The sequence below is a fragment of the Ursus maritimus genome, unplaced genomic scaffold (assembly GCF_017311325.1).
Source record: "Ursus maritimus isolate PB19 unplaced genomic scaffold, ASM1731132v1 scaffold_4, whole genome shotgun sequence".
In the NCBI taxonomy this organism is placed as follows: domain Eukaryota; kingdom Metazoa; phylum Chordata; class Mammalia; order Carnivora; family Ursidae; genus Ursus; species Ursus maritimus.
Window position 1 is genome coordinate 53,126,221 of NW_024426552.1, and position 21,786 is coordinate 53,148,006.

At 34.8% G+C, this 21,786-nt stretch overlaps 2 protein-coding genes across 2 annotated transcripts in view; one reads left to right on the forward strand and one right to left on the reverse strand.

The window, feature by feature from the left end:
* The window catches only part of CIP2A (cellular inhibitor of PP2A), a 39,465-nt gene extending 30,469 nt beyond the window's left edge, over positions 1-8,996 (reverse strand). The window contains exons 1-6 of the mRNA XM_008706609.2: positions 8,865-8,996; positions 4,551-4,698; positions 2,516-2,628; positions 1,567-1,661; positions 975-1,071; positions 106-228 (exon numbers count right to left, since the gene is read on the reverse strand). Coding sequence (XP_008704831.1) covers positions 106-228; positions 975-1,071; positions 1,567-1,661; positions 2,516-2,628; positions 4,551-4,698; positions 8,865-8,966 — 678 coding nt within the window. The 5' untranslated portion in view covers positions 8,967-8,996. The remainder of the gene's footprint in view (positions 1-105; positions 229-974; positions 1,072-1,566; positions 1,662-2,515; positions 2,629-4,550; positions 4,699-8,864) is intronic.
* A 628-nt stretch (positions 8,997-9,624) lies between these two features.
* Positions 9,625-21,786, forward strand: part of DZIP3 (DAZ interacting zinc finger protein 3) — a 97,828-nt gene continuing 85,666 nt past the window's right edge. Inside the window, exons 1-2 of the mRNA XM_008706608.2 lie at positions 9,625-9,754; positions 12,406-12,452. The gene's annotated coding sequence lies outside the window, so the exon portion shown is untranslated. The remainder of the gene's footprint in view (positions 9,755-12,405; positions 12,453-21,786) is intronic.

Genomic DNA, 21,786 nt, shown 5'->3' on the forward strand with positions numbered 1-21,786 from the left:
TTTAAGTTGACACCATTCTAAAGCTTAACAAAGTTAAGGATTTTTAAAATATCAGAGAATATACATTTCAGAACTATTTTCAAAAATAATAAAGAAAATATTTACCTTTTCCCCGACCTCTTCATTTAATGTCAAACTTGATAATATCGAAAGTGCAAACACAACCACAGTTAAACTACTATGGGCCAGGAAGCTTATAAGAGTTCGATAAAAAGATTTCACATTATTCTGAGAAAGAAAAAATTTTTTAAATAAATTAGAATAAAAAATTATTAGTTTTATATTTTGGTTTAGACAGTGTATCTTGCACAGAGTAGGTAAACTTTTATTAAACAACCTTATCAATTTAAGAGATTATTCAAACACTTCCATGGCTCAAGATAACTTCCACCTCCAAAGAACCTCCAGTATGTGAACAAATGAGATATTGTTTAATTTGAAATGAAACAGGTAATATTGGATACTGCACAGCAGGGGAACTTTTCACAAAGTACCTTAAAGAATCAATGAACTTTCCTGATTTAACATATTTCTAACAGTGGTTCAGTTAACCTCATTTATATGCCTTCACTCATTATAAGTGCTAGTAGTCATTGTAGTCATTTATTCATGAATCTTTCTGGTGGAGTTGCCACTGATTTTGTGGAAATACAAGATCTGAGGTAAATGGGATTGTCAGTGATGTATGTCCTTTCTTTGAGCACAAAATAATTTAGCATAGATATAATGGGATGCTATGAAGAAGGAAAACTTTTGGTACTCAACGTTTTCATTAATACTTAACATCTTAAATACAACATGTGCAAAGGTTGGAATACTTCAAGTTAATTATGTGTCAATCTGTTCCTTAACTTTGATGAGTCAGCTGGATGAGACATGAGAACTCTTGTTAATTTTTTAAAGAAAAACATGGATATAATTTTCTTTAAGCACAGAACCCACCACAAATAAGAAAGATTTTATGCAAAACTCACCAAAGTCTTTATGTATGTTTGAACAGAAAGATTGTGTCGACAAAGATTTGCCAATAATCCTAGACAAGGCATTGTTAACTCATCTTCAGAAGACTGACTGTTGTTTTAAGGAAGATAATAAAAGATAAAAGCATTAAGTTCATTCTAAATTATTTTATAGTAATTTATATTTAAACTTTTTATACGCAAAAATGATTAACATGTGAAGACAGTCAAGCTTTGAGTAATACTGACCATTCACTATATATTTTGAAACTAAATAATAGCACAGAAATATGGAAGTAATTGTTAGAATGACCATGTGCTATGTCATCAGTATATTCTATCAAGATTAAACATAAGCATAAAATTTTCAGCTTCAATAGTTTTTTTCTGTTCAAATCAATTCATTTCATAAATTTCTGTTATGAAAATTAAAGCTGCTTTACACCATTTGATCCCTGAAATCATCTAAAAGGAGTAAACAAGAATTGGAGTCTCATTCAATTTAAAAAGTTGGAAAATCCTATCTATGAAAAACTGACTATTACATAGTTTTAGTTTAAAAATAAATCAACAGATTATTTGGCTACATGTTTGGCTGCATACTCACATATGATCTATCAGGAAGGTAATTAACTCATCTATATTGGCACCAGAATGGAAAATTTTGACGTTGTATGTTAATCTCTGCAGAAGCTGAATGCACTGAGAATAAGAAAATATTAATGAATATAAACATATAAAAACATACTGCATGCTTACAAGCATGGACTCCTAAGCATGTTCTGAACATGTCACCATTTCAGGAAGCAGTTTAGAGCAAGACCTTTTCTATTCCTTAAAATGGTTCTGCTTTTTAAACATAAAGTAATAAGATTACTAAGAATTTTAGGGTTCATCTCCTGATTCCACACATTTCTATAAAATCTATCTTAAACAGAGCATCTTGTCATCAACCTGGTTCACTTAACTACCTTAAACATATATGCAGGCTAAAACATATACATATTCCATGAATTCTAAGATATATTTTTTCATATTTTGCCATTTTTAAAACGGCATGCCAGTTTAATCGGTGAAGTTTTCCTTTCTTGCAACTGATGGCATTTTAGGTTCAACAAAATATCTGTATGAGAGCTTTGAGTCTATGTTAAACAAGACTAAATCTATAGCTTTAATTTTTTGTAGAATGTTTCCTCAACAGATTAGGACTAGATGCCAACTCAATTTGCGATTTTAATACAAATAGTTTACATCTCAAAATGTTGACATCTGTGTTTATAAGTCTGTCAAAGTGGTTATAAGGTAGATTTGTTTTTCTTCAAAAATAATGCTAGATGTGGATAAGCTTCCCTTCTCTAGAAACTTTTAAATAGTAGTACATGTGTGATTAACCAGCTCTTAAATTTGTTAATGGAGAGAACTGTCCTATTCATGCAGGATTATGTCAGCACATACACTATAAATTAGCAATTTACAATACATACCGTCAACTTTGATCTGCAAATAGAGAAGGAAAAACAAATATTAAGTGAAGAGTACCGTCTAGGTGTGTATACCTGCAAAAACACCGAATCACTATGGCAAGCGCTGCTCCGACAAACCACTCCTGCCAGCACGCTGTTCAGGTTATATGTATTCTGAAGACAGTCTCTGGTTTCATTGTCTACAGCTATAAGTGCAAATAAAATGGCACCAAATATCATTTTTATATATGGTCTTCACAGAAAAAAGATAAATAATTTTAAGTTTATTTCATATTAAATTTACTATGTATAAAAATATCAAGTATGATATGGCTATTCTATTTATAATTACCTTACAATTTGGAATTTAATCACAGAAATAGTATGAGCTGGAAAAGGAAAGGGAGTATGAGCTTTTCCTTTTTTTCAATAAACAAATTATTTTTCTATGTGGACTAAATTAATTTAAAGGAAAAAACTTGCTTTACATATTTGCAAAAGTTTTTCAGTTAAAAGACAATTATCTCAATTTTTTGGAATTTAAAACTGTTCTAAAGGATAAGTCTATTAACTAAAAAATAAAACTTAAACAAAATAAAAAGACTATATTTAAAAAATTTCTAATATATTTAAATGTTGAAAATGACTGTCATTCTCATACAAAAGGTTGGTGGATGCTAGAATTAGGATACCCTTTTTGGAAAGTAATTTAGTAATGACTATCGGATTGAAAAATGACCTGAAAATTCTGAGAATTAATTCAACAGAAATAGACTAATATTTGAGCAAAAATACATAAAAATGTATTGATTCTAATAGCGAAAACTTGAAAAAGAGCATAGATGAGTACCCACCACTAGAAGAGTAGTTAAATAAATTATAGTACTCTACAGTATGGTACAAGGCAGCTATTAAAAAGACACCAATATGGAAAGATACCTAACATATGCTAAGTTAAAAAAAAAAAAATCTGATGCTCCGCAACACCATTTTTTTAAAAACAACCAAAATTATTTGTTAATTGGGCACCCGGGTGGCTCAGTTGCTTAAGCGTCTGTCTTGGGCTTATGTCATAGTCTGGGGGTCCTGGGATCAAGCCTAGGAGTTGGGCTCCCTGCTCAGTGGGGAGCCTGCTTCTCCCTCTCCCTCTGCACCCACCCCGACTGTGCATTCTCTCTCTCTCTCAAATAAATAAAATCTTTAAAAAAGTATTTAATTTATTTGATCTAAAATAATTTGTTATAGCATAGAAAAAGACCTAGAAAGACACCTATCAGACCATTAAGAAATATTATCTACCAAAGGAAATGATTAGAGTTGGTGGTGATGAACAAAGACATTCTCTTTTACTCTGTATCTGTGCTAATTTGGTAGACAATAAGCCACAGTGACTATTTAAATTTAGATCAGTTAAAATTAAAGATTTAGTTCTTTAGTCTACTACGCACACTACAAATGCTCAAAAGCCCTATGTGGCTAATGACTACTACAATGGAAAATGCACATATAGAATTTCCATCATCATAGAAAGTTCCACTGGACACGATGATCTATGTTAATATTTCTGGATCACTGGGATTTTTTTATGATAAGCATGCATTAATTTTATCACCACACAAGAATTATCTCCCCTCCACTCTCAAGCACACATCAAGAAAAAAATTACCCATGAAATGAAAATTTAAAAACTAAAGATAGAAAAAAGTAGAAAAAGCAACACCTGCATTTTTACCCTTAGCTCTGAGTTCAGTGTAGTCTATCAAAAAAGGATGACTTTTTTTCACTAGCTATGACTTTTCTGAGTGATGTATTTAATACAGGCATTATGTGCATGTATTTTTTTTAAATTCAAAAGTAGGTCAGCATTTCACAAGATGTATTCTTTTCTGTAGACCCCTGAACCTTTGCTATGCTTCAGATTCTTTGTTCCAAGAATTTTAAGAAAGGATACGTACAATATATTCTTTTTATAAGGGATTCACAATGCAAAAAGTTCTGAAAGGTCTTACAATGAAGAAATCTTCTGAATGTGAATCATTCTTCAAAAGATACTATAACCCAATCTTCCCTTTACAAAAACATTAAATTCAACATCTTCTAAAAAATGAAGAGAAACTAAATACATTACCTAGTTGAGATAGCAAGCTGATGATACTTAAGACCAGTGGTGCACTTATGCCTGGGTCTTCAAGTAGCTCCACAAGGCAACTCAAGCATTCACATGGTAATATCTGATTTGGTGTAAACAATCGTGTGAGTTTTTGCCCAGAAATTACCTATAAAATAGTAATTAAAATGTGTTAGTTAAGAATTGGCAATTTCCATCTCTTCTCCATTTCAAATAAGAGCTCAGTTCTTCCAAAGTGACACTGCCATGCTTTTTTCCAATTTTGAAAAGTCACATGCTGTTCCTTCTGTCTCAAAGATTACCTATCTCTTCTCTCACTAGCTCATGTAATCATTTAGATTCAAGTTTTAATTTGTTTCCTCCTGAAGGAGGAAACTAACCCTCTTTCACCAAGTAGGTTATGTTTGCCTATTCCACTATCCTATAGCACATTATACTTTTATTTTATGAGCTGGCAAACTTTGACAACATAGCAATATTTATCCTCTTTACTACACTGAACACCCTATGAAGGCATAGGGTATAAATCAACACTCTACTGCAATGTATTTATTGAGTAAATAAGTTCTGGTACATGCATTCTACCTATCTTGAGGAAGGCAATGCGAAGTGAAAAGTAGCTAAATCCAAAGGCTTAGCTATGGCATTAACTATGTGGTTACTCCTTTTACTCCCTCCAAAGATAGTAGCTGAGCCCAGAAGTTAGAGATTACAAAAATGGAAGTTAAAAAAAAAAAGTTTTTAAGTAGCCGGGTCATGCATAGACAAATTTTATTTTTGGTTATTCCACTTTTAATTTCTTATAACTCTATAAACCATCCTTCCCTTTCACATGTGAAAATGTAAAGCTGAGATTGAAGGCCAAAAACTGTAGTCAGATAGCCAGGTATTCTTTTTCCCTTTTTTAAAAGATTTTTTATCATTTACTTTAGAGAGAAAGAGAGAGCAAGAAGGGAGAGAAGCAGAGGAAGAGGGAGACAAGCAGACTTCCTGCTGAGTGGGGAGCCCGATGGGGAGCTTGATCCCAGGATCCTGAGATCATGACCTGAGCAGAAAACAAGAATCGGATGCTTAACTGACTGAGCCACCCAGGCACCTCGACAGCCAGGTATTTTCAAAAGGCTTTTTGAATGTTATTAAAAGCCTAACTTTTCTATAAAGATAGTATCTTTTCTATAAGGATGGAAAAACAATTCATTATTTTAGAATTAGATAAAATCTGTTCCAAACACTTTTATTTTTAAAAGATAAGGTCTAAACAGGCTGTTTTAGCATCCCTCTAATCTTTTCTTTCTGCAACCCTTTATCTCCTCACCCAGATGTCAGTTTTTCTTCTAAAGCTTTGCTGATATCTGGGGTGCCTAGGTGGCACAGTCAGTTAAGCGACTGATTCTTGGTTTCGGCTCAGGTCATGATCTCAGGGTCGTGGGATCCATCCCCATTTTGGGCTCTGTGCTCAGTGTGGAGTCTGCTTGAGATTCTCTCTCCCTCTCCCTCTGCCCCTCCTGCTCGTGTTCACTTCCCTCTCTTTTTCTAAAATAAATAAATCTTAAAGCAAGCAAGCAAGCTTCAGAATATCTGTTCCCAAGGAACATGTGTTTTAACACTGAAGTCTAAAAAGACAGAAAATACAGGTCCAATGGTGAAATTACATACTGATAGTAGATATTTGGGGGGTAAGGAATGTTCTGATTGCCCTTTTGCGTACTTATGAAGCTATGCCTTTGAGATTAAGACATGCTCTGCTTTAAATACAGTTTCCTTCAGGATGAGACCTATGTTCCAACAACGTAAGTATTCTACCATGTAATAGTTATTTATTACAAGGTAAAATGTAAAAATCGCTTTACAAATTTTCTTCTTTCCTTGGATGTTTTCATGCAAATAGAATTTATTTTAGTAATAATGAATATTTAAGCACTTACTTTGGCCTAAGCATTGTTCTGTATATGTTAATTCTTTTCATCTTCATAATAACTGTAAGCTAGGTGCTGTTTTGCAGATGAGTAAACTGAGGCATACACCAAGACAGCAGCATAATTGAAATTCATTGTTCCTGAATCCGTGCTCATAATCATTATGTAACATCAGTGCTATAAAAAACCATTATGAATGGGATCAGCTCAGCTCTGCCAATCACAAAAAAAATTCAAAGTTCAGATTCTGCATGGGGCTATAAAGAAAAAATATTGCAGAAGTTCAGCAGAATAGCAAAATGAATCATCTCCTTTCACATGGTAACCATTTCTTTGTATCCTCTAATGTTGCTCTCATGAAGTATGCACAAAGATATTCACCGTTAACATCACTCACCAAAATGGTCAAAATTTAAAAATCTCAAAACACCAAGGATCTATGAGGATGAGTGACAGCAAATTTCATGTATTGCTGACAGGAAGGTAAAAATGGTGTAACCTGTGGAAAACTGCTTGGCAGTTTCAACTGAAACTGAACATCAACCTACCATAAGACCTAACAATCCCACTTCTAGGTATATAAATGAATGCATATATCCAAAAAATGTATGAAAATGTTTATAACAGATTTATTCAAAATTCCACCCAGACCTAGAAACCCAATTGCCCATCAACAGGAGAATGTACATAAGCTGTGGTACATTCATACAGTGGAATTCTACACAGCAATAAAAAAAGAATGAAGTACTAGCACATGTGCAACATGAATAAATTTCACAGATTTATAGAAGAAGCCACACACAAAAGTACGTATCTTATGAGTCCACTCATCAGAACCTTATGAAAAGGGACAATTGAAAAAACCTATAGCAAACTGGAAATGTTCTGTATCATGGAACAGGCAGTAGCTACTTGACTGTACATGCATGTTAAAAACTCAAACTCTTCACTTAAGATTAATGCACATTATGCATTGTATGCACATTATCTTTCTAAATGGCAGAAGAGTTTTCAATAAACCTCTTAAAAGTTCAGGAATGCAATATCAGGGAATCAGTCTCTAAGCCTCCAATTTCTGAGTCTCCTTCAATTCACTATAACATGGCTCTCAGATTCAAGAAATATCTGTTTTTTCTCAAAGAGAAGTAATGTTTCAGATTAGTATTCAAAATGCTGTACTCCTACTTCTTAAATAAAACTGCTCATTCTGGGGCTTCTGGAGCCCACTAGCACATTGTTTTATTCTGAGAAGCCAAGCTTTACCATTTAACAGCTAACACCTTAATTATTAGGTTTGCAGGGATTTGTTGAAATAATGAATGAAAAAAGAAAATGTACTTAGGAAAGGTGGGCACCGAAGTCATAAGGAGGAGCATCAGTGAAGCTGGAGAAAACAAAGGCATATTTAATGCACTCCAGTTTCACCAAAGATTAATGCCATCCCATTCACAATCGTCTTCTCTCTGTAGTATGTATTTTGCTAATCTCTGGTAATGTAGCCTTTATATCATAGAGCTAACATAGCAAATAGAATATATTTTAAAATTATGTTCAATTCTATGTTAACAGAAGCTGACAGAAAGAATTAAAATAAGCTTCGATTGAGTTAAACTGTTTATTAAGTTGAGGTCATTGTTAGTTGGAATTCCATGAATATGTAATAAATGACAGATTAAAAGCCTAAAAACAAACAGGAACACAGAAAGCTGTGAATAAGTGATCTAGACACAAACCAGTGGAGCTAACAGAAAAAGTGAAAGCAATTTAGCAATTTAGGTTTGAAAATGTGAGCAATATATTTTGGTAAAAAAAAAAAAAAGATTATGATTACTAGTGAGATTACTTCTTAACTCAAAAAAAATTAAAATATTTTTTTCAAATCTTAGTTCAACATGAGTTATAAGAAAAGCAGTAAGCAACCGGTTCATATTGTAAACTGCCTAAGGGACAAGGAATAAAACAAGTTTAATCGTCACTCCCCATCACCTCCACCCCCGAGAATTTCTGTGCATTCTATTCTGTAAGGGCTCTGTTGCGATGGAAAAACCAAAGAAAGGAAGGAAAACATACAGCTCCGAACTTTCTCCTCTACCAATCCCAAACACAGCTTAAATTCCCCAACCATATATCACACTTTACCCTATTCCTAGGACTTTTGAGTTAGTCACTCTTCTCTCTAGCTGTAGTCAGCTGAACGCGGAGGGACTTGGGGCGGAGTAAGAGGATGGGTGGGAATTCAAAGCTGACACTCGCTTTCCTTACTAATACAAAAAGACACCTGAGGGAGCGAGGCGCAGTCCTTCCTTTCCTAGGCTGGAGCCGCTAAACCCCAGTCGCACCGTGAAGTAAGGATTTCTACAGGGAAGCCCGTCTGGTCCCTCACCCCGGAGCCCCTCACCTCCAAGTGCCGCAAAAGCTGAGTTGCATTCGCCTCCGACTTAACGGCTTTATACTGACTGATGGTCAAGAGCAAGGACTTCAAGCAGGCGGTGGAGTCCATTGGAACCCGCCACAACCCCTCCTGAGGTCCGCCACCTGCCAGCTCCGGCCTCCAGCTGTCGCCGCGCTTTTTTTGATTTTTTTTCAGCTCCACCCCCTCACTCCCGACGCTTCCGGTTCCGGTAGAGCTCCGGAAGTCCCTAGGCACCCTGGGGAACTGCTCTCAGTGAAGAAAGGGGAGAAGTGGGGAGGAGGGTCGAGAAGGTCTGTGGGTTCACCAAGGGGGTTGGGAGCTGTCCTTCCAGAACCCCCTTCCCACTACCCACCGAGTCCTCGCTTAGCTAAAAAGCCGCGAGGTTTCAGCTTCGAGATCGCGTGGAGACGATAAATCTCGCGAGAAATGTGATTGCAGCTCAACTTGCGAAGGGGCAGTTAGGCGCCTGGGGGTTCTTGTTCGTCAGAGCTCTCAGTTTGTTTGCTTTTTCGGCCTTCACGCTGGATGGCCGTTTTTTTGTTTTTTTGGTTTTTTGTTTTTTTGTGCGTGAGCCGCTGCTTGAGAAATGGTCGCTTCCCCCTAGTCTAGACAACGGTGAGGAGCTCTGAGGAGAATCTTGCGCTCTAGATTTTGAGGCGGCCTGGGAGGGGCCTCTTTTTAAAATCTCTCCTATGTCCAGCCTTTCTAAACCCAGGAATGTTTGTTTTTCAGAGTAAGCCAATGACCATTGGGATTCTGTGGCAAGGTAGCCATGCCCTTAAGGTAGTCGTCAAACTTAATTCCAGAAAGCTAGCTCCTGGTGACTTCTGGGCCAGGTATTGCTGCGGAGAGTGTTCTCATTAGCATCAGTTTTTGTAAGTGAAGGTATCTATTTTTTATCTGGCATGATCAAATGTTTTCTAAATATCGGTGTCTCTGAACATGGCACTGTCGTTTGCGGTTTTTGATAATTATTGTGCATGTGTATATAATGAACTGAGTAGCTGGCTCTGGAGCTTTTTTTGCTTAATGTATGCTAATGTTGAATTAAGCTTTAAAGATCAGTTTGGAGAAAATTGTAAGAGTAGGGTACATGTCCTTTAAATCAGTCGTCATTAATCATGTTTTGTCAATTCAAAGAAAATATTTTTTACATCACTACGTTTTAAAAGGCAGGATTGCTTTTTATATTAAAAATATTTTAATCTGAAAGCTTAATATAACCAACCAATTGAAACATACATGTAAAAATAATTGAGTAATGTATCTATGCATTCATTCTGTGAACAATTATTGATTGTAAAACGGGTTAGAAGTCATGAGAGAACAAAGATCATGAAGAATCCCCTGCTGAGAAGCAACTGCCTAATTAGGGAAATGTACTCAATGGGTAGTACATAACAGAATTCATGTAAGTTAGAGGCACCATTCAGTTATTTAAAGAGTGAAGCCAGACTGTGTGCTTACAAACTTTAGTTCCACTTTTTACTATGTGACTGTAAGGCAGATTCTCAGTGCTTCAGTTTCTTCATGAGATAAAATCCGGCTAACGGTAGTACCTGTTTAATAAGATAAGGTCAATAAATAATTCAGTAGATCATTGAGAGCCTACAGTGTACTAGGTACTTGTCTAGGCACTAGAGATTTAGTGCATAAAAAAATCCTATGTTATGGAAATTACATTCTGGTAGGGGAAATAACAGTGTTTATAAGGAAAGAGATGAAGAAAGAAAAATTAGCCGAATTACTCTTTATTGTAATGGCGATTGGGAAGAAGAGAATTGGGAGGTCGGGAAAGAGAAAGCAATATTTGAGTAAGTGCTTCAAGGAGTTGAAGGAGAGAGTCATGCTCTCTAGGGGAAAAGGTCCTGAAGTGGGACCATGAAGTTTGTCAGGAACAGCAAGGATGCCACTGACTGGAATAGAGAGCAAGGGTGAGAATAGCAGTGAAAATGAGGTCATGTCAGGTGGTATAAACCATTATAAAATGAGTTTATCAACTTAAAAAATTTAGAGCAGTTGCCTGGCATAATTACATTCTCAGCAGGTGTTAGTTATATCTTGGTTCATTGGCAAATGCAGTGATAACAGTTTGGTTAGTGTTAGACTTTTCACTAATAATAACAAATGCGTCATCTTCATACTCACTCTGAGCCAAGGGAAAAGGTCAAAGCTGCTAGTTGTAAATGCCATCTTTCTTTAAAATCTTGCATTTTAACTTAAACAGTTATATAAAATTTGCATTCTCTTCTGTAAAATATTCATTTTAATATAAAATAATGTCTTTCTCAAAAAATCTTAAAAAATTGATGTTGGAAGTTTAGTAGGATGTACCATGATGGTCGCTGTGAGAAGCCCTCATGTATTTAGGCAGAAATACTCGCATATCCTAATATGAGAAACGCAGAGCCTAATTTTAGGCACCAAAAAGGGGGGAAGGAGGAGGAGGAGATGAAGCTTAGTCCAGATGACTAAAGACCTTATTATTCTTGATCCTGAATTCAGTGGTGATTTCTAGTTTTAAAATGGGGCCTGATCTATTTAGGTTTGTGCTTTAGGTTGATTACTCTGACAGCTGGGTGGGCTATGATTTTAAGATGGATAAGGTTAGAAGTAAGGAGAATGTTTAATTTGCTGCAGTCTTTCCAAAGGATTACCAGGGTAATTGAAGTGCATATAACCAAGTGACAGATTTGAGAAATATATATTAGGTAAAATGGGCAGGACTTAGTGACTCTTCAGATGTGAAGAGAGGGCTTTCAAGTTTCTAGTTTGGGTGATTGAGAAGATATAGATATTGCTGAGGTAGTTAATAGTATTCATGTGGTTTATGTTCAGTGAAATTTTATATAATTTATCATATAATCTTGTATTAAGTTTCTTCCAGGGCATTATATAATTTTTGTTAATATGAGTGGGTTCCCTTTTTCTCCTTTAAAATTTTAATTTGTTATTGCTATTGTAAAAAAAGAGCTGATTTTTATATGTCTTTTATCCAGACCCTGACTAAAATCTCATATTAATTTTAATAGAATTTTGCTCACTCTTAGACTTTCTAGCTGCATATCATATGCAAATAATAATTTCATCTCTTCCAGTATTTGTTGTCTTTATTTCATTAATGCACGCCAAAAAAATGGAATAATTATGGTGATACTGAACATCTTTGTCTTATTACTTAATTGAATGGGAATGACCAGTATTTTAACACTAGGTATAATTTGTTCTATTGGCTTGTAATAGCCTTTCAAATGTTTAGGAGATTGTCTTTTATACCTGTTTTATTTAAAGATTTTCCAAAATGTCTACTTAGAAAAAATTATCAAATATTTGTTTATAGTTCTCAATTTCCACTTTAACATGATAATGCAATGAATTGTGTTGCTATTTTGTTCTTAGGATAATAGTAGCTAACACTTATTGAGTATTTGTTATATGTCAAGCACTGTTGAAGAATTTTATACTTACTAATTAATCTTCATAACAACTTCATGCATTAGGTCCTATTATGATATCCATTTTACAGGTGAAAAAACTAAGGAGAGGTGAAATAATTTGCCCAAGGTCATACAGGTAATTGTAACAAACCTTATATTTGCTATGCTGCAAATATTTTATTTAGGATTTTATATTTGAAATTTTTCATTAACTTTTTTAATTCTCTCTTTTGGAATTTGGGTTATATGTTACTTTTGAAAAATGAATCAAGTTTTTCTGCTTTCTGTACTATAGAATGAGACTCACATTGGAAACATCTGATCCTTGTAGATTGTATACAACTGGCCTATAAAGTCAAGCTTGATACCTTATTTAGTGGTAGATCTTTAGAAAGTGTTTGAATTTGTGAAATGGTTAGAGATCCGATAACTTTTTCCTACCCTTTCTTAAGTTTGAAAGTAGGAAATTTTTTTAACATAGAAACTATTTCTTTAGATTTACAGATTTTTTGATATAAAGTTCATCAGAATTCTAGTAATTCTCTTAATCTCTTCATTGTAGTTTTAAATTTCCTTTTTGATTGTAATGTTATCTGTATTTTTTCTTATTTGGGCTTTGTGGGGGTTTGTCTATTGTATTCAGCTTTTCAAGAACCAACTCTGATTTTATTCTTGTTTTTCTTTTTTTCAGAATCACTAATTTTACTTTCATGCTTATTAATTCCATTCATAGGGGTTTGTCTATTTTATTCAACTTTTTAAGAACCAACTTTGATTTTATTTTTGTTTTTCTTTTTTTAAAATCATTAATTTTACTTTTATGTTTATTCCATCCATATACAAATTTTTCCTTTATTCTTATAGTTTTTAAAAGTTTCAGGTTAGCATATTTACATACTGTATATATTTTTATAAAGAACATTTATGCCCACAGATTTTAAGAAGACAGTAGCTAAAGTGAGCATCTGTATTTCACTTTTAAAAAAAGTTAAATTAGTTTAACCAATCAGATACAATTTTTTTTAAATACTAATATTCCTTCATATTCAAAGAGCTAGATTCTGTTAGACAAAACGGCATAAGTGCTGTTGAGAGAAATAGATTAGCTTTAGGAACACATGATATATTTTAATTTTTTTAATTTTTTAATTTTTTTAAATCTTTCTGACCCATGGGAAAGAGATTGCCTTTTTTTTTTTTTTTTAATTTGACAGAGAGAGAGAAAGACAGCCAGAGAGAGAGGGAACACAGGCAAGGGGGAGTGGGAGAGGAAGAAGCAGGCTCCCAGAGGAGGAGCCCGATGCGGGACTCGATCCCAGAACGCTGGGATCATGCCCTGAGCCGAAGGCAGACGCTTAACGACTGAGCCACCCAGGCGCCCCCACATGATATTTTTTTAATACTTGATTATGGCAAAATATCAGTATCTTCAAGGTTTGGCCTAAAATCCCTTTTCTTCATAAATTTTTATTGCTGTCCTTTATATTTGCATAGATATTTTCCTTAATTTGTAGTTCCAGAAACACATTAAAGGGAGTTAAAAAAAAAAAAAAAACTTTCTTAGGACCTTACAACTCAGTATTAGGGCTTTCTATCTCCTTTATTTCTTTTGGAAAAACTTTACATATCATCAGTACTGAAGAGTAAAATGGAAATTTTTAATGTCTCATGACCAGGGCTTAAGTCCTGTTAGATAAATCAGCCTGAATGAGGATACAAATTTTTGACCGAAATACAGAGTTCGTAGAATACTAAATCTTGTAGTATGGGAGTTATACCAGAATACAGGGCTAATTGTTCATTTACCCACCATACATTTAATGAGTGCTTGAGTGGTAAGTACATTTCTGGGTTCTGGGGTTATGGCAGTGAATTAATTAATATGGTAGACAAAAAATACCCAACTGGACCTTTTATTTTAATGTGAAATATAGTCAACAAATAAGACCTGTACGTAAAATATGTGAATGTAGTAGTAAGTGCTGTGGAGGAAAAGAAAAGGAGGAGGGATAGGAGGTATCAGAGTCAGGATGGAGTGTTGGAATTTTAGATAGTATGGCATACAGTTCAGTATTTGCTGCATAGCAAATCACTTCATACTCAGTGGTTAAAACCATAAGCATTTATTTCTGTGGGTTGACTGCAGTTAGTCTGATCTAGACCCAACTTGGCTGAGTGGCTCTGCTCCAGTCATTTTGTGGGTAGAGCGCAATATCTAGAGCTCAGTTTCTGTTATGTTACGATGTCTACTAGGCGTCCAGGAGATGCTGAGTGTTCTGTCGAATATATTATTTGTAGTTAACGGAGAGGTTAAGACTGAAGATAAAAATTTAAAGCCTTCAGCCTAAATGATAAAGGGTGAGTACGGATAGAAAAGACTGAACCATAGGGTACTTAAATACTTAGAGGAACCAAAAAGAACATGGAGAACTGGTTGCCAGAGGACAGAGGCCCTGTCTTTATTCCATGGTTATCTGCAGGGATCAGTCTTATGGTAGTATGTGGACTGCTTTTGACCCCTAAAGGAGGAATCTAGGTTGGCAGAGTCCTTCAGAGGACTTGTGATGTGCAGAAGGATGGGTAGCTTCATTCTCTAAATCAGTATTAAGTGCTGAAAGTGTGCCAGGTGCTGTTGTAGGCACTGGGGATATAACAAAAAGATTTAAAAAAAAATTCTGACTTTTGGGGGCTTCTGTTCAGTGGAGACATGAGGTCAGATGTAAAGTAAGAGATTGTAGGAATAAACAGCAGGTAGAACAAAAGTTCCAGCGGCCCAGGTTCTCAAGATCCAAGGCAAAGAAATCTAGTGGTAGAAAATTGGCAGAGGTCTACGCATGGGGTCATTTAGATACCCTGTCTTTACTGTGGTTAAAACAGTTCAAATATTAATATTAAATCAATTTTTCCCTTTATGCAGAGCCAGAAAACAGTCTATAGAATTTCAACTCTCATTTTTCAGAAATGTTACCTTCAACACAAAGGCAAAGAACCTATTAAATAAGCTAAAATTATTCTCTTTTCAGTTATTCTTCCTGTTTCTTTTCCCAATCAAGTATTAAAATTTATATAAATCTCTAAATGATTTGCCAAACTGTAAAATTAACTTTTTCACTTTTCAAACAATCCCTGATTTTTTTAAAAATACATTTTCCAGAATTTAACTTTAGTCTAAGTACGTTTGGATAATTTGGATAAGTGTTTTTTTTACCCTATTTTCACATCTAATTTCATATCCTAGTATCAGAAGATTGGCTTTTTTAAAAAAATATGAGTATTATCCATTGTTTCTGAATCCAATTTTGTAAATAAAGACAAGTGACATAATTTTATTTTAAATTAAGGTATAGTAATCATTTTTAATTATAACTAGTATTTATTGAAGACCTTTGAACAGAGCAAAGTCCTTTGCATATGTCGTTTTAAAATTTCTGATCTTTCAGAAATGGATATTATTTAGTTCATGGAAAGGGTAGATATCTGTTTCTTGAATTAAAATGTGAAGCCATTTTCTAAGAAAGTGATGTCCGAAGTGGAATATGCACACCTTAGGGTATGTGAAACTGTCAAGGTGTGGGAACAAATATTGGAACTTTTTACTTTTTTAAAATCTCATTCTTTTTTTTATATTATAGTAATACCTGCATATAATTCATAAATGAACTGCTATTTATGTATTTTCAGTGTATTCTCAGATTTATTGCTTTAGATACATGTGATCAAAAAAATTTGGAGACTTTTCCAAAATCGTTAAGCTTAACAGAGCATTTAGACACATTAATTATTGTTCATTTCAGTGCCATGTGTAGTACCTGGCATTTTTCTGAATTGTTTTGTTGAACAAATGAATTCTCTTAGCAAAAACTGACGAGAGTATTGTATGATGAAATATTAAGATGTCTTGATTAATTATCTTTGCAGTATCATTTACTAACCAGTAAGACCATGTGAACAGTTTTGTTTCTGAGTGTTTGTCTTTATGCACATTATTTAGTTCAGCTCATAATTGAACACCACGCTTATATAAAGTTAAATATTGCACTTAATGGGACATAGTGGAAAGAACATGGAATTTGCAGTTGGTGAATCTGGGCCTGAGTTTCTGCTTTTATTAATTTGTTAGCGATATGAACTCTCTAACCCTCAGTTTCTTACTTTTTAAAATGTATTACAGTCATGTTTATATTTCAGAGTTGTGTGAAGATCAGATTTGTATTCAGCCATATATATATAGAATATAGGTATTCAGCCCAGGGCCAGACATATGTGTCTGATGGAGCTGATGAAAATTAATCTTATTTTTGATGAAATCAAAGTTAATACACCCAATTAATTTTATGACAGAGAACTCTTCATAACCAAAAGCTTCACCTACATTCTCAACTAAATCTTTCTTACTAACATATTTCTTTCTGAGATAATGAGGGGCCGTCAGTGTTCTTAACATTGGTGGATCAGTTTGGATTTGGGTATTGTAGGCTTTGTCATTGGTGGTGAGAGTCAAATACATATTGTGTCCTCCACTCCCTGCTGGATTATCATCTCTACCTGTGTCGTGTCTCAACATTCTGTCTTGTTGCCTTTCCTTTTTTCATTATTGTCTAACCACAGTAATGACAACATTACTGAAAATATTCCACTTTTGAAAATTTGCTTAGTGTTAACATGTGCTCCTTCCAAGTGTTTCTAGCAACATTTCTGAACAGCATGGTTTTGGCAGTGCTACCTGTACATAAACTGAAATTGATGGGTGTTTCAATATCTGGATTTTTTTCCAGGTAAATCCTAACCTTGTGCATATTCATTGTAGGTACATTCCAGATATTGAAAACAAATTAATATATATATTCTATAGGTTTGCTGTGTAAGTCCAGAAGTAACTGACTGAATAGATCTGAAGAGAATTAAAAACCTACTTCTGACAAGAAACTAAGTTTGACAAGGATGTTTCTTTTTTTTGGCAGATTTATAAGGAGGAGTACTGGGTAGGCATTGCAGTGTTCTTGCTTTCTGAAATTAAGGTGCCAGACAGTGTTAATGATGATTTTTGCAAAATGGCAAGAGCTGTGATAGACCATGAATGCCCTGATCTTTTGGGGCAGGAAGGATCTTCAGTTTCTGATAACTTTTACAAAGATTTTCTAACCATCATCCATCAGTCCTGAAGATGGCCTAAGCAAACTTTTTTCTTTGGGGTAAAATAATGTTTTGGCTACCTGTGTCTAGGTATGTTCATTTTGTGGCCTTGCCAAGAAGTTGAACAAATACAAAAATGGATGAAATTAATGGAAAATTAGAAAACCAAATAATCAGTATATTTTGTTCACTCTTAACACAGCTAGTAACAAAATAATGAGTCTAACCTCATGGTCTAGTCATTCTTGTCTACCTGGAGCTCACACTTGAGAAATAAAGACTTTTGGAGTGTTAGGGTCACAGAGCACCTATTTTACTGCTTTAAAAGCCACCCGGAATGGCTGTTGCTGGTTGCCTAGCATACATAAGCAGATCAATAATAGATAAAATTTTGATTTTAAGAACTCCCATCCCAAATGTCTTAGCTTATTCCTAGAAACTGTCCTTTTCATATTTTTTTAAGCCTTGAAGTAGTTACTACTTATACAGATCAAAACATCTCACCTCTCAATTTCAAGGAATTTTTTGGAATTCTTTTGATAAAATCTAGCAGAAGTGTTAACAAGCATTATCAGAGTCTACTTTGCTAATAGACCCACGACCTTCTATTAAGTATACTTAGTTCAATGCTGATGTAGTAAATCTAACTTTTGAAAATAGCTATCAAAATTTTACCAAGTTGCATTTTCAAGGTTGTTATTGGAACAATGTTAGTAATAGCAAAAGAAAAAAAGGGAAAACTAAAGAGGAAGTGTTTATCAATAGTCGTCTGGTAAAATGATATATTTATACAACGGTATATCATACAGTTTAAGAAATATGAGAGATATATATATGCTGGTGTGAAAAACTCAAAATGCCAGATGTGCGTACTAGCTGCCATTTGTGCCATGTAGGATATATTTGAAAAATGTGTTTTTTTGTCCCAGTTCTTAAGCTCATTATTAATATCATTCCATAATAGCAATTCTTCATCGAGGTAGAGAATTGGAAAAAAAGTGAACTGATTTTGCTATAAATTTAAACAAAATTTGATGATAATGATGGTGGTAATGATAGTAACACTTATATAGTGCTTACTATGTGCTAGGTACTGTTCTATTACATGTTTTAAACATTCAGTCTTGATTACCTGTGAAGCTGGGACCATCTTTATCCCTGTTTTTCAGACAAGGAAACTGAAGCACAGATGTTAGTTTCGTTTCAAACAAGGTTGCACAGCTAATGTGTGTCAAAGCAGTTCTATATACCCTTGCAGACTGATTCCAGTGTTTCTGTGCTCTTAACTACCAATGCTATGCAATCTCTTAACTTTTGACTTTGAGAAATCTAAATAAGATATTTTACGTCATTTCTTTCTTGTAGGCAAATGATTTGCTTGTGTTTGTACATGCTATATGAATCCAGGATAGTCTTACTGTTCTGCCTCAGAACAATCTGTTATGTGTTTACTTAATTAACCTTTTCACTTTTGATCAGTTAGGTGATTCTCAACTGCAGCGCTTTGTCCCCTAGGGGACATTTGGCAGTGTTTGGAGACATTTTTGCTTTTCACAATGGAGCTGAGAGGTGGGATAGAGTTGCTACTGGCATCTATTAGGTGGGAGGCAGAGGTGCTCCTTAACATCCTAAAAATGCATAGTACATCTTCCCATAACAAAAAATCATCCAGCCTAAAATGTAAATAATGCCAAGATTGAGGAACCCTGATTTAGTGGGCATAAGAGAAGTTCTCATAACTGAATTTCTCTCCTGAAAAATACCAAGTATATTATTTTGTTTTCAAGCTAATAGCATTGAGAAAAGTGAGTTTTATTTTTACTGTTTTTGCACACTTGATACTCTCTTTTTCCACCTGGCATTGTGTGAGGGCCAGAACTGACAAGGGTAGCAAATTAATGGGATATCTACCCACACACTGAAATATGAACTTGTTGGCCAGTTAGAGCCTCTACCTTGGTCGGGTGACTTAAGGTGAGCGCTTAAGTGGATTTAAAAAACAATATGTTCATATACTGTTTGGGGGAGGTGACAAGCGTGCTACAAGGTAAACATTTGAACGAATGATTAAACAATTATAAACAAAAGCTGTGTCCCTTCTGATGTGAATAAGCACAACTTTAAAAGTGGGAAAATCCTTTGTGATAAAAAAAAAAAGTTTGCTATAATTTCAGTAGATAAGAGGGAAAGTGGGGGCTAGGAACTCGGAGCAATAAGGAAGGCATCTTACTGTAGTGAAGATAAAGATGGCAATACCTTATTTTCCAACCAGTAAAATAGCCTATGGCTAAATCATTTTGCTTGGTGGACAAAGATGTGCTGTAAGTTGACACTGAACTTTAACTCGCCCTCTGATCAACCAGCCAGCACCCGAATAGGTTCCTGTAGGAGAGCAGTCCCTTAGTTCCAGGAAGGCTGAGTAAATTTTTAGTTTCCTCCTGACAGGGAAAGTTGATTGAAATGAATACACCAGGGGAAACCAGATCCATCCTTTCTCCCATGTTAACCCTGATTTTAAAGGTTTCCTTCAGCCTCTTCTAGAATGGTAAGAACCTGTGGATTATTTTAGAAGCACAGTGTTAACGTTTCAGGCTGGCTACTTCCTTTCCGTTGCTAGGCACTGACGCCTTCCTTCCCCACAGAGGCTGTAAAGTGCTGCCGCTGCTGCTGTTTGCAGTGGGGTGTGCCACACGTGATCTGCTTAGCTCCTGGGAGATGATGGGGTTGATGATACTCTCCTGGAAAACCTTTCATCACAGAGATTCAGCTCAGGTTGTATTTCTAAGCAAACTGAAAAAGCCATTAGCTTTTCTTAACTCTTAATTCAGGATCCAAATATCTTCTGATTTATTAATTAATATTACGCCCTTTTATTTTTCAAGCTGAACACTGAATACCTTAGCAGAGGCCTTCCATCTTTACCTTGTTGCCAGAGAATTTTCTTCCCTTTTCAGCCTTGCTGTGATCTGTACAAACAACTGGCTGAAGGAGAGCTTATCAGAGGGGGAGGTATCTGTATCTGGGCTTTTAAATTCTGGAAATGAGGGGATTGCTTTGTCTAGAAAAGGCGTCTGTTTGTATGTTCTGTCTGTGAGATAATGCCTAACTTTTTAAAAAAATAAGCTGGGAGGTTATAGAAAACATAAAAACAGTTTGATCACAATCCTAGAATTCTCAAAGCCATGTCCTTTTCTATACAGCTTTATTGAAGAGATGAAGTAGATCTGATTTAGTGTGAAAGAACGTCGCTCTGTTTCATTTTAGGGTTAGGTTGTATCTTTCATCGGTATTGAACAGAGAATGCAAATTTAAATAGATGTATGGTTCTGCTTACTGAGTTTTTAAAAATAAGAGTAAAACTATAAAATAATTTACCTAGGAGAACTGGATTCTGCATAGGTGAGTTATACTGACAGCAAGACATATTTTGTTAGGGATGGGCAAGAAACTAAGGTTTAAAAAGCTCTCTTTTAAATCAGAAAATTTATTTTTTTAACTTTTTAAAAGTGTAGTTGACATACAGTGTTACATTAGTTTCAGGTGTATAACATAGTGATTCATCATCTCTGTAGGTTATGCTATGCTCACCACAAGTATAGCTACCATCTGTCACCATACATTATTATAGTATCATTGACTATATTTTTCTGTTGTACCTTTTATTCCTGTGACTTACTCATTCCATAACTAGAAGTCTGTATCTCCTACTCCTCTTCACCCATTTTGCCCATGCTCCAACCCCTTTTCCTCTGGCAATCATCAGTCTCTGTATTTATAGGTCTGATTCTGCTTTATTTTGTTTATTCATTTGTTTTGTTTTTAGGTATTTGTCTTTCTCAGTCTGACTTATTTCATTTAGCAGAATACCTTCTAGATCCAGCATTTTTTTTAAAATGGCAGGATCTCATCCTTTTTTATTACTGAGTAATATTTCATTGTATTATGTGTATGTATATATACTACATCTTCATCCATTCATCTATTGGCAGACACTTGGGTTGCTTCCATATCTTGGCTATTGTAAATAATGCTACAATAAATAGGGGTGCTTATATCTTTTCAAATTAGTGTTTTCATTTTCTTTGGGTACTTAATAGAATTATTGGATCGTATGGTATTTCTGTTTTCAATTTTTTGAGGAACCTACGTACTTTTTTCCACAGTGGCTGCACCAATTTCTGTTCCCACCAACAGTGTATGAGGGTTCCTTTTTCTCCACATCCTCACCAACACTTGTTAGTAAATGAAGAAATTTAGATAGAAGTCTGTGTGTGTGTGTGTGTATGTGTGTGTGTGTGTTTTGATTAAGAAGTATCCATTGAATTGTTAGAGAATTA